This window comes from Oryzias latipes, chromosome 15, assembly GCF_053564925.1.
Source record: "Oryzias latipes strain Hd-rR chromosome 15, Olatipes_Hd-rR_3.1".
Classification (NCBI taxonomy): domain Eukaryota; kingdom Metazoa; phylum Chordata; class Actinopteri; order Beloniformes; family Adrianichthyidae; genus Oryzias; species Oryzias latipes.
In genome coordinates, this window is record NC_136251.1 from 29,107,854 (window position 1) to 29,120,252 (window position 12,399).

The window sequence follows — 12,399 nt, forward strand, 5'->3', positions numbered from 1 at the left end:
TCTCTGTGTCTGTTTGCTGGTTTCTCAGAAAGCCTGAATGAGCAGAAGTTGAAATGTCATTTGATTCCCTTCTGTCCGCCATTAGCAAGTTCTGCTGACAGGGGGGAGGGGGGTGTTTTTCAGAAAAGAAATGAAGCCTTCCATCCAAAAAATGACAAGTTTTCCTCAAATCCACTTTCCAGGAAGGTCTTTCTGCATCGCCATCGATCAACAAAAGACTAAAACCTGTAGAGTAACTCTGGTTCTTCTTTGTTCCATTAATGTAAATATATCACACAAAGGCAGTAAAACAAACAAAAACATGTTGTAAAACAGCATCTTAATCTGCATTCCAATCCTTTTTCTATTGTTTCTGCACGTCATTAAATACAGTATATGTTTACAAACTCATAAAAGGAATTTTAAATGATATTTTTATGACACAAAACACATTTGGCCTACTTGGCTCAGACATGAAACAGATCCAGTGAGTCAACAGATCCGTGTATTTCCAGATCAAACTGACTCTTAGAATTGTTTGCTTTGGTTTTTGTTTTTTCACTGTGTTGCAAAGAAAGGCATAAGCTCAGAATGAGGATGTAAAACCGCACTTGCTGACAGGGAGGAAGGTACAAGCTTTGCGTCGCATAGTTATTTGTGCTTAATAAACCAGGTAAACGTCAGTTTCCAAATCTATCAGATGTCCTCAAAGGCACAAAAACAAGGTGATGTTTTACTCTTTTTTTTAATTTTTAATTTTGACTGAATTTATAAAGGCTTTGAGGTTAAGCGTTTAAGTTTAGGAACAAAGAAGCACAAAATGCTCTCCATCCTCCCCCACATGTTATCTTTAAAGTGAGGCAACGATCTTTTGGGTGTGACCTGTTTTGTGTTCCTGTCGTGGTCACATCCCTCCCCATAAGGATTTGCTTTGGTTTGCTGCTGTCTGTCAGGTCCGCCTCACCTGACCACCGGAGGCCCCTCCCTGTCTGTTACACGACCCTTTTGTCCCCCATCATAGGTATAAAACAGACAAAGGCAGGTGTGGATTGTCTCTGTGCTATAGAAGATCCCCGTGCGAATTTACCTGAGAGAAGTTTTCCTGGGAGTCTGCACACACTCAGGTGAGAATGACATCCTTTGCAAAGCGGGTGGCTCATCAGCAGAATCGAGCAGAGGGCGTCGGCACCATTGAGAATGCCGTGAAGTTTTGCCAGCAGGATTTTGAGACTCTTCGGCAGGAATGTCTGAGCAGCGGCCGCCTCTTTGAGGATGGCTGCTTTCCAGCCCAAAGCAAGTCTCTGGGCTACAAAGAGCTGGGACCGTTCTCATCCAAGACCAGGGGGATTGTCTGGAAGAGACCTACGGTGAGAAACAAAGACTAGAAACACCCATATGGTGTTATAAACGGAAATAAACCACAGCATCTCGACATTTGTCCTGTAGGAGCTCTGTTCCAACCCAAAGTTCATCGATGATGGAGCCACCAGGACAGATATCTGTCAAGGAAGCCTTGGTATATGAGGAGAAATATTTACTTTATGGCATGAAATGTTCTTGATAGATGCTGTTTGCAGCTGCTCTGGCTACTGTCAGAAGATGTACACAGATTATTTTTATGCAGGTGACTGCTGGCTGCTGGCCGCCATAGCCTCTCTGACTCTAGATCAGCAGATCCTGGCTCAAGTGGTTCCTCCCGGACAGAGTTTTACTGAAGACTATGCTGGAATTTTTCACTTCCAGGTGAGTTCAAACCCAGTTTCTAGTAGGAATCCAGCTTTAAAGGGGTTTCCTTTATTCAGAATATCAACCTTTTTTTATCCTGTACTTAAAAAGACTCAAAGTTTAATGCTATATATAAAAAATATATATATAAAGAAAGTTTTTAAAGAACTACACATGAAATACATAAACCAAAAAGATTGTTGGTTGGAAAACCTTCACAGCTCCAGTAAAGAACATCATCAGAGACATTTTGCACTCCGGCCACTCCCTTATTCAAATGATATCATTAGATGGAGGTTGAAAAAAAAAGCATGAACAAATCCTCTCTGGAATAGTTTTTATCTATGACCACAATATTTCAAACATTGCTAAAAATTGTTCAAATTCAATGCTAGATGCTTTTGAAAATATTGCTGCTTGAGATCTTTTTGAAGTAGCCTACAGTTATAATTATTAACTTAGTTTTCAATTTTACAATGTATTCTTATTGTAACTTTTTAACATTTTAGTTACCTAAGCAACTTTTAATAGATTTAAATCAGTTTGTTGCAATGTTTTTGAATGGCTATAGGATGATGCACTTTTTGTATAATATTTGAAAACCATCCAATTTTTAACTGGTTTATTGGTTTAATTTTGTTTTTCTTTAATGAATGTTGCACTGACATAAGAGCAATTCTAAATTTTCATAATATATCTATCTATCTATCTATCTATCTATCTATCTATCTATCTATCTATCTATCTATCTATCTATCTATCTATCTATCTATCTATCTATCTATCTATCTATCTATCTATCTATCTATCTATCTATCTATCTATCTATCTATCTATCTATCTATCTATCCATCCATCCATCCATCCATCCATCCATCCATCCATCCATCCATCCATCCATCCATCCATCCATCCATCCATCCATCCATCCATCCATCCATCCATCCATCCATCCATCCATCCATCCATCCATCCATCCATCCATCCATCCATCCATCCATCCATCTATCTATCTATCTATCTATCTATCTATCTATCTATCTATCTATCTATCTATCTATCTATCTATCTATCTATCTATCTATCTATCTATCTATCTATCAATCTAAAGCCCACTTTATCCCGGAATTCACTGTAAATTTAACTAATTTGGAATTACAAAGTGTTTTTAAACCTTTTGATGAAATCCAAAAAATAACCCCAAAATGTTATTTTCATGACATATAAATAGTATTGAGAGATTTGGTAAACTTTTGTTCATAACAATGAACTTCCTATTTTTTAGGATGCAAAAATATTGACATGAGTGTTCAGAAAAGAAAAAAACAATTACCAAATCAATCCAATGTCTTCAATTTGATCCACACATCTTTGACAAGGTGTAAGTGTAAATAATGACAGAATTGATTATATAGAACGTTTGCATTTTTTAAATATAGCAAGTTAGACATTAAAAAAAAAAAGAATAACAATAGAATTTTGAAAATGATCGTAGGTTTTCCCGCCAAATGTACTATTTGAAAAATGGCACATTTGCCCTTCTACTGCCCCTAGTGGAGTGGTAATGAACTACAGGTCAGAAAACATGGACCGTGTCACATGCAATACGTTTTTAGGGAAGGTTTGGATCATTCCAATGAGGTAGGGATCTTAGAAATGCATGTATTATGAAACGAATCGTAAATATAGGATCAAAGTATGCAGCACTGTTTACCTTCTGCTTTCTTTCAGTTTTGGCAGTATGGCGAATGGGTCGACGTGGTCATTGATGACCGTTTACCCACCAGAGATGGAAAGCTGCTGTTTGTCCACTCAGAGGAAGGCTCAGAGTTCTGGAGCGCTCTGCTGGAAAAGGCTTATGCTAAGTACGGTCCCCTAAGCGCTGAGCTGCGCGTTAAACACATTTGCGGAGCATAAACCGTTACCTGATGAGGATCCCTGTGTGGCTCACAGAGTGAACGGCTGTTATGAGGCCTTGTCCGGAGGAAACACCATAGAAGGCTTTGAGGACTTCACTGGCGGCATCGGAGAGATCTTTTCCCTGAACAAGGCTCCGCCTCAGCTCTTTAAGATCATTCAGAAGGCTCTATGTCTGGGTTCACTGATTGGGTGCTCCATTGCTGTAAGCATCGTTTTCACTCCTGTAATGACTATGCGGTAAAATCAGAGTCACATGCAGAGTTTGGGTGTTTGCAGGTCACCAGTTCCTACGAGACCGAAGCTGTCACGACTCTAAAGCTCGTGAAAGGTCATGCGTACAGCGTTACCGCAGCAGAAGAGGTCACTGTTGATCATTTTCTCTATAGAATCCTTAGAATGGATTCAAATAATGATGGACTATTTTTGGCCCGTCCAGGTAAACGTTCGTGGGCAGCAGGTTCAGCTGGTCCGCATCAGGAACCCATGGGGTCAAGTGGAGTGGACCGGGGCTTGGAGTGACGGGTATGGAAGGATAATTTAAATATGTGTTTTTGACCTACCGTCCACCGTTTTCTAAAGCCTGGGGTTGTCAAAAAACAGATCCAGGGAATGGAACCATATCAGCCAAGAGGAGAAGTCAAAGCTTAACAAAGTGGCTGAAGATGGGGAGTTCTGGTATGTTTTGAATTTACATTCCATGTGTCATTTCACTTTAGTCAGGACTATTCTGTGTGCAAAAGTGCAGAGGGTGGCCATAGTGCAGGGGTAGAGCAGTCAGAGGATCATAGGTTTGGCTCCCGCCCTGCCTGCCTATGTTAAAGTGTCCTTGGGCAAGACACTGAAGCCCACATTACTCCTGGTGGTTACAGGTTGACGCCAGTGTTGGGAAGCGTGTGTGTATATCTGTGCATGCATGAGTGAATGGGAGTGTGACTGTAAAGTGCCGTGGGCCTTCTACGAAGGTAGTAGAACGTATTAAAAGTATACGCCATTTACCATTTTCATCCCCAAAAGTCGTGTTCCAGACCAAAACCTGTTGTGGCAAAGTTCTAAAGGAGAACTGTTCTCCTCGCCTCAGGATGTCTTACTCAGACTTCATCAGGAATTTCTCCGACCTGGAAATTTGTAACCTGACCCCGGACTTGCTCACGGACGACACAAAAAGCTGCTGGAACAACTACCAGTTTGAGGGGACATGGAGGGTGGGCTCCACCGCCGGCGGCTGCCTCAATCACTCAGGTTTGGCAGAAACTAAGAGTTTCAAAGTGAGAAGTTTTGCCCTGCTTCCATCTCAAGAAGACTTTCTGTCGCTCTTCCAGCCACATTTCCATCCAACCCTCAGTTCTTGGTGCATCTAGAGGACGTGGATGACGATCCTCTGGATGGGAAGGACGGGTGTACTTTTCTGGTGGGACTCATGCAAAAGGATGGACGTCGGAAGAGGGTGCTTCAACAAGATCTGGAGACCATTGGCTTTGCCATCTATAAGGTTCTGCTGATTGATCTGATGTTTTTAGACAAAACTTAACTCCCAGCAGAAGTTTTAACATGCATTTATGTTCTTTTTGCAGGTCCCAGAGGAGGTTTGTATTCATTTTTCATGTTTCCCCAACTTAAAGTCCCACTCCGATCATCTTATGATATTTTTTCGAAGTGTTGCCGGTGTTTCTATAAATTAAGATTATTCCGTTTTTATCCAAAATCCAAAAATATGTGCCATTTTCATGGACATAGTGTCTGCAGAGTGGCAAGAGTTCATTAGCTTGAAGCAACCCCGCCCCCCTTTCCATCACCCATAACTGAGCTCTCTGTTTACACGTTTTCCTGCTAGCTTACAGCCCCTCACAACCCCAACCTAACAAAAGTGGCGAGCAATATCAGAGCTATCCAGTTGTACAGTTTGGGTTCTGGATTCTGATCACTGCTCAGACGAGGAAAACAAAGACGTTCATGGATCTAGTTCTAGTTGTTTACACGTGTGCGTCAGAATGGAGAGAAAAAGGGAGTTTGTGTATTTTCTACGTCACATATTCGAACTTTTGCTGACCGCATTTTTTCATCTGCTCCTGATTCACAATGATTTGAGTAAAGAAATACACAGAAATTAGATTTTGAGCTTGAATTTCTTAACAGATCTCCTCCATCATCAGAAAAATGCCAAAAGTAACATGTTAAAACGGCAAAAGCACAATTTCCACCAGAGGGGGTCCTTAAATAATGTTCCATACATCATGAATCGTTTTTAGTCGGGTTGTTGACCAAAGTTTCTCTCGTCAGTACAAAGGCCGCAGCAACGTTCGCCTGGGCCCCGATGTCCTGCTGCGGCAGCGGCCCGTGGCCATGAGCAGCACCTTCATCAACAGACGGGAAGTGTGTGGTCGCTTCACACTCCCTCCTGGAGATTACGCCATAATCCCCTCAACCTTCCAGCCTCACAAGAACGGCTCTTTTGTTCTCAGGGTGTTCTCTGAGAAGAAGGTTGATACCAGGTATACCTGCGATGGTCATCCGTCATGTCCCAGATCACCTCCTGTGGTTACTCCTGACTTCATAACGGCTTGTTGATTGTGTTTTTTTTCTAGCCGTCTTGATGTGAAACTAGCTGCTAAAATAGTGGAGGTACGAGATGATCGCATCTTTCTCTTGAAAAGTGTTTTTTTTAAACGTTTTTTGAACTTTTAATCTGAAGTGTTTGCACTTTCATCCAACAGGAGAAAATCTCTGAAAAGGATGTGGATCCTCACTTCAAGGAGATTTTCAAAAACATTGCTGGCAGTGTGAGTCTGTCCACTCATCTGCTCACAGTCAATCAAAGCTTCTCTCATTTCCTGCTATAACGTAAGAGATCTTCCCATCGGTTCTAACAGGACATGGAAGTTTCCACCTTTGAGCTGCAGAACATTCTGAACGAAGTCGTTTCTAACCGTAAGTCAATTAAATAAAAATGTCATTCTTTCTTTGTAAATCTGGGAAACAGCTGGGATTTTGGTTTATTGCAGGGACGGACATCAAGACAGACGGATTCAGCCTAGACACGTGTCGCCTCATCGTCAGCCTCATGGATGTATCCTATTTTGAAGGCGACTTTGTGCATTTTATTTGGTAGAATCCACAGTTTCCAACGCTCTGCTGGATGAGAATGTGTAGATTAGGCAGTGTTTTGTTTTTATTTAATGCAAAGTTTCTAAACTAAAGAAGATGTACTAAAGAGAGCAAAAAATAATGTGCACAGTAGAAAAAAGATCCATTAAAAAAGTAAAAGAATTTCTAGAGATCTGATAAAAAAAAAAACGAAGAGCAATGATAGAGGATTTTTCTGTAAACAACAGGAAAAAAACATTTCGAAACAATGCAAAGCAAAACTGAAACGATCATCTAAAAAAAGTAAACTAAACAAAAAGTTCCCATTCTCAAATACACTAAAAATAGAAAAAAAGATAATTATAATTCCAAATATTGCTATGATTGAAAAAAGGAGAAATTAGAAGATATCTAATCTTAATAATTCAAAGTGCATAATGCTGGTAGTTTGACTTACTTCAATTCCTGTTATTTTATGTTACCGTAATGTCGCAACACAGTTGTCTCAACAGGATTCACTAATTGTACAAAACATAAAACCAGTTATAAAATACAATTTAACATTAAATATTATCTGATTACTAGTAATTATTAATACATTAAAATTTAAAGTTTTAAGATGTTGAAATGTCTGAGACATCTCAAACGCATAAATAGATTTTTAAAATCCATTATTAGTCAAAATAACAAAAAATAGTGAAGAAGGAGAGTTTGGCCAATGGAGTCAATCTGATTTTATTTTGATTGATGTTTGCTTTTTTGTTTTATTCCCTGCATTAAAAATGATTAAATACTGCAGTGAAAAAAAAAATGAAACACAGAAACATCAAACCCGTTTTAGATATCAAATAATAGATTGATTAGAAAATAAAGAAAAACTAACAAAGATGAAAAACGATGATACTATCTTCTCGACAGTGTAATTACTCATCATCATAAATAGTTTTTTTTTTTTTGCAGTAATGCATACATTACACAATTATTTGACATCAGTTTGATTTTTTGCTGGACATAGAGTAGGAAGAAGCAAATTTATATAGCCCTATTAACTTTATTAACATTTGCCATAATCCGGTCCTTTCTTGGTTTCGTGAGGAAATAGCAAGAGTTGTGAAAAAACAAAAGCAGTGAAACAGCACATTTTAATTTCTCAAACCCTCCTTAACGTTTCCCCAGAAAGATGAAAATGCCAAGTTGGGCCTGATGGAATTCCATCTTCTGTGGAGCAAAATCCAGAAATATTTGGTAAACCCCCAAACTAAGAAAACGTCAGGCATTCTGGGATGGGATTAAGGTTGAACAGGTGGCTGTGGTTGTGCAGGAGATCTTCAGGAGCCTCGACACAGACAACTCCGGCACCATGAGCTCCCATGAAATGAGAAATGCTGCAATCAAAGCAGGTAAACAAACAGGATCCCAGCAGCTGTCAGTGCATCTCAAAAATACGTTTCAACGCTGATGATGCATATAATGTAAACTGTGAATTTTCCAGCTGCTTCTCAGGGCGTGTGCGTATGCTTTCATGACATGAACTCCTCTGCAAACTGGAAAAGCCAGTTTTGTGGCCTCAGGTGTGCACTCACACTGCAGGTTAAAGACCGTGCACGTTGCCATAGAAGCAACCCTTGCAAAGCCAGTGGGTTTTTACCATTGGCCCCGCCCACACAGGATCTGAGCTGGCCCTCATTTGCAAAGAGAAGCAAAATGTTCGTCCTTTTTTCCGTCCACAGGTTTCCAAATCAACGGCTCTGTTCTGCAGGCCATCGTCAACCGCTACGCCGACGCGCAGTACGCCATCGACTTTGACAGCTTCGTGAGCTGCCTGGTCAAACTGGAAATGCTCTTCAGTAGGTGTCAGGAAGCATCACGTCACTCTGATGCCAAGTGTTTCCATGAGCCTCATCTGTTTATGTCTGACTTTACCAGAAATGTTCAAAGCGCTGGACAGAGATGGCTCAGGAAAGATTGAGCTGAACATGCAACAAGTGAGGAAAACAGCAAGAGCTGCAGGTTTGTGGGCCCTCCTCAGTCAAACAATTTGTTTTGTTTGTTTTCTCTTGCAGTGGTTGTGCCTGGCAATTTACTGACCCTCTGGATGACACAAGAAAAAAAAAGGAAGGCACTGTGTCCTTAAAGAAATGCTTTAACAAGTGAAAGTATCTTAGATTTAGAGTCTTCTTCTAACTTCTTTTCTCCCCATGATGTCAGAAAATGCCTCACAAATAAAATTGTTTCAAACATCTGAACACTTTCAGTGTTGTTTTTTTCCTCTGGTTGGTGGAACTTGATGATACAAAGAGGGGACCCAACCTGATGGAAGAGGTGTGAACAATGACCGTAGGGGCGAAACGGTCGACCGGCTCATGTGACAGAGCTTGTTTAACGCACACACAAAGACTCAGCAGCAGGTGTTGGCAGACACAACATCTCACCTTCCTCCAACGGGTCTGGAAGAGAAGCCAGGGGCGTCGTATCGCATTCTGACGCAGTGAAATTTAGGACTTAGAGGGTCTGTGGAAGAGCTTTGTGGAGCCAGAGGGATAGACCTACATCCATCCATCCATCTATATGTGGGTGTTTTATAGGTTATACATGTGTTTAAGTCCCACCTTCACTGCCCTTACTGGTGGAATCTTCCACTATACATTAAGGGTTTGAGCTCCAGTTTCTTCCACGTGAAGAAAGACAGCAATTCAAAAGGAAAACTGCTGCAGTAAAATCACTACACTCTTGTTTAGACACCATTACAATGTGGATTAGCGGGAACCGCTAATGTGTGGTGCAGAACCTTTTTTCTAAGAGGACCGGATACAGAAAAAAAAAAAAAAAGACTGCAGTGAATAGTAGAAATGGATCTCTCCAAGTTAGTTAGCAATACCCTAAAAAAGTCTTTTACCTTTAAATTTTAGTTTCTAAAAATACTGAAAACAGCTTTTATAACCTATGTTTGTGTTGTAAAACACACACAGGTAGATAGATGGATTAATAAATAATAAATAGATAGATATAAAGCTCTTACATTTTGCTTTTTTATTGCCTCATTTTGCCTCACAGCTACAAAACTTTGGCCACGCCCATCATCCTCCCAGCAGAGGTCTTCTTAACTGAGAAAACAGAACAAAAATGTTTTAATTTTCTGCACAAATTAACAATAAAAAAAACATATAAATGTATATATTTTAACTCAAAGAAATGTGTGCATTTATATCATAGCAAACTTACAGTTTTTAGACTGAAGAAGTGAATATGTGGAGAACACAAACTCTGTACTTTATTAATTTGATGAATAAAAATAGCCTTGGGTGTTTTTCTATTTTAGGTAAAGACAACATAACCAAAAGGTGCAGTTTATCAACATGCTGCCACACGATCAACCTCCTAGTTTGTTCATGGATTTTGCTAAAGCCGATAATCTGGTTTCATTTTCATTCCTTCTATTAAGATACAGTTTAGGATTTACACTAAATCACACTCAATCCCCAACACTTTGATCTATCTTGATCCCATTCTATATATTTTGGAGTAACCATTTATTTCCCAAGTTGTCATTTACCTTTTAAAAGTGAAATAAAAGTGGTTCATTTTAAATAAAACTGTTCCTGCAGGCCGTCTAGCATTTTATGTTTAGCGATATAAAGAGAGAACCAAATGGAGGATTTAACATTCAAAGGTTCTGTGTGCAAAGAGGACGTCTATCAGAAATTTCAGATCTAATTCATTTCAATTTCTTCTTAAAATAAAGCCGGAAAGCTCCGGCTGGTAGGGGTTTGAATCACGTGGTTAAAAGATCATGATTAGAACTATTTTTATCTCCTCCTCAATACAGATCCATCTGGTATCTGTTCAAAGATGAGGACCTGCAGTCCGGGTCCGGGTCCGGGTCCGGGTCCGGGTCCGGGTCCGGGTCCGGGTCCGGGTCCGGGTCCGGGTCCGGGTCCGGGTCCGGGTCCGGGTCCGGGTCCGGGTCCGGGTCCGGGTCCGGGTCCGGGTCCGGGTCCGGGTGGAATGCAGAGTGACATAAACAATACTTTGCACTGAGCTTCACTTAGTGCAGTGCTTAAGTATGCTGTGGATGATTGAGTGAATGAGAGTCAGGTGTGCGGCATCCAGGAAGTGCATGCTGGGGTTGCTGGGAGATGTAGTGCGCTAAGAACTGTGGAGATGGTTCCCACTGGTGACCAGAGGGGGAGACAGTTCTGGTAGAGGAGTTCTAGGTTGTTGGTGCCTGTGTTCATTTTTTGGAGGTTTTAAACGGTCAGAAACTGCTGATTTTCTTTTTAATAACTGATGTGGGACACATGGAGAAGGAGTCAATTATAGAGAAGTACAGCAGCCTTGTCACGCTTCAGATGATGTTGACAACTCTGATAAAAGTTCCAGAAACGTTGTTATGTGTGGGCTGCAAAGCTTGGAAGAGGAAACCTGCATGCTTTCAGGGAAATTACCTCTGTGGTTACAAATAAATTGATCAGAAGAAGTTTCTGAAGGTCCAGTAGACTGCCAAGGCTCATCGTAGTCTGAAATAAATTAAATGCTAACATTATTATTACATCATCAATGCTTCAAGAATGTCAATCTTTTTTTTCTTTACAGATGGAAAAATCCATTTTTCTCTTCTTGATTATTTTCACCTTTTTGGTTTGAAATGACCACGTCTGAAAAAGAAAAGTGGGATTTCCTCAGAGAGGTTCAGAGAGGTTTTGGACCGGTCCATCACAGACCAACGGTGTAAAGTTCTCGCTTGTCAGCGTCTTTTGTTGCAGTGCTGGCCTCATTTTCAGGCCAAAAAGAGCTGGAATATGTTCCAATAAATTTGAGAACCAGTAAAAATTTCACACACACACCTCTTAGACTGAGAGGTGAATCACATCCAAGTCAGCTCTGGATTTTAATTTATGACGTATTGCTCATTTGTTTTTAGGGGGGGAATTGTGCCTCTTTTGAACATTTGAGTGTGACAGATTTTTTGTTCTATATTATGTTGTTCTGCCATTTTGAATCTTTGAGGTGTTAAATTTCCTTTTAATAAATATTAAATTATAAAACCTCATAAACAGTTTTTTTTAGTGCTCTTTGAGCCAACATTTAGTACAAGTAAAATACATTTAAAAAAGGATACTTTAATACTTTTGCTAAAGTCTTAATGGAATTGTTGACTTGGTATGGAGAAATTTCTACAGTAAAATGTCATTACTTTTACTCAAGTATATGTATTTATTTTTATAAAGTATATTTCAGGTACTCTTTACAACTCCGTCAGTGTTGGTGCTGATGTTCAGTCCGTCAGCGCTTGGTTGCCCCCTTCTGGTCTTGGGCCCAAAGCATTTTCCTGACTGGAACTGGACTCTGTTCTTGTGTGGTTCTGTGCCATTTTTACATTTTTGCCAGGTCAGATGAGTTAGACTGCTTTTGTTTTTTTTTAGTGTTTCTAAAAACTGAGATCCCACACTCTACTTGTTTCTGTTCATGTCTCCTTTTGACACACATGAGAACTTATTTTCTGACATTTTTGACACGAGAAAAAAATTTTCTACCAGACATGGGATTTGAAGCGGGGCTTTCATGCTGCAAGGTGAACATGCTAACCACTACACCTTTGTGCAGCCCCTGAAGGTCAACATTCTACTAAAAACTAATGCTAAGAATGGACTTTTATCAGCTGATGCTCACAAAAGAATATGCACTTCAACTCCA

The 12,399-nt window shown here is 40.1% G+C and overlaps 1 protein-coding gene across 1 annotated transcript; it reads left to right on the plus strand.

Moving 5' to 3' along the window:
- The first annotated feature begins 909 nt into the window (after positions 1-909).
- LOC101164919 (calpain-2 catalytic subunit-like) lies at positions 910-8,951 on the plus strand. The gene is made up of 21 exons (XM_023963610.2): positions 910-1,346; positions 1,426-1,495; positions 1,604-1,722; positions 3,436-3,569; positions 3,658-3,826; positions 3,901-3,984; positions 4,061-4,146; positions 4,225-4,299; positions 4,703-4,863; positions 4,944-5,113; positions 5,196-5,207; positions 5,902-6,113; positions 6,207-6,243; positions 6,336-6,401; positions 6,492-6,549; positions 6,624-6,688; positions 7,882-7,950; positions 8,027-8,105; positions 8,436-8,552; positions 8,632-8,690; positions 8,769-8,951. Exons 1-21 carry the CDS (start codon positions 1,110-1,112, stop codon positions 8,790-8,792), a joined length of 2,103 nt encoding a protein of 700 aa, XP_023819378.1. The 5' UTR covers positions 910-1,109; the 3' UTR covers positions 8,793-8,951.
- The last annotated feature ends 3,448 nt before the right edge of the window (positions 8,952-12,399 follow it).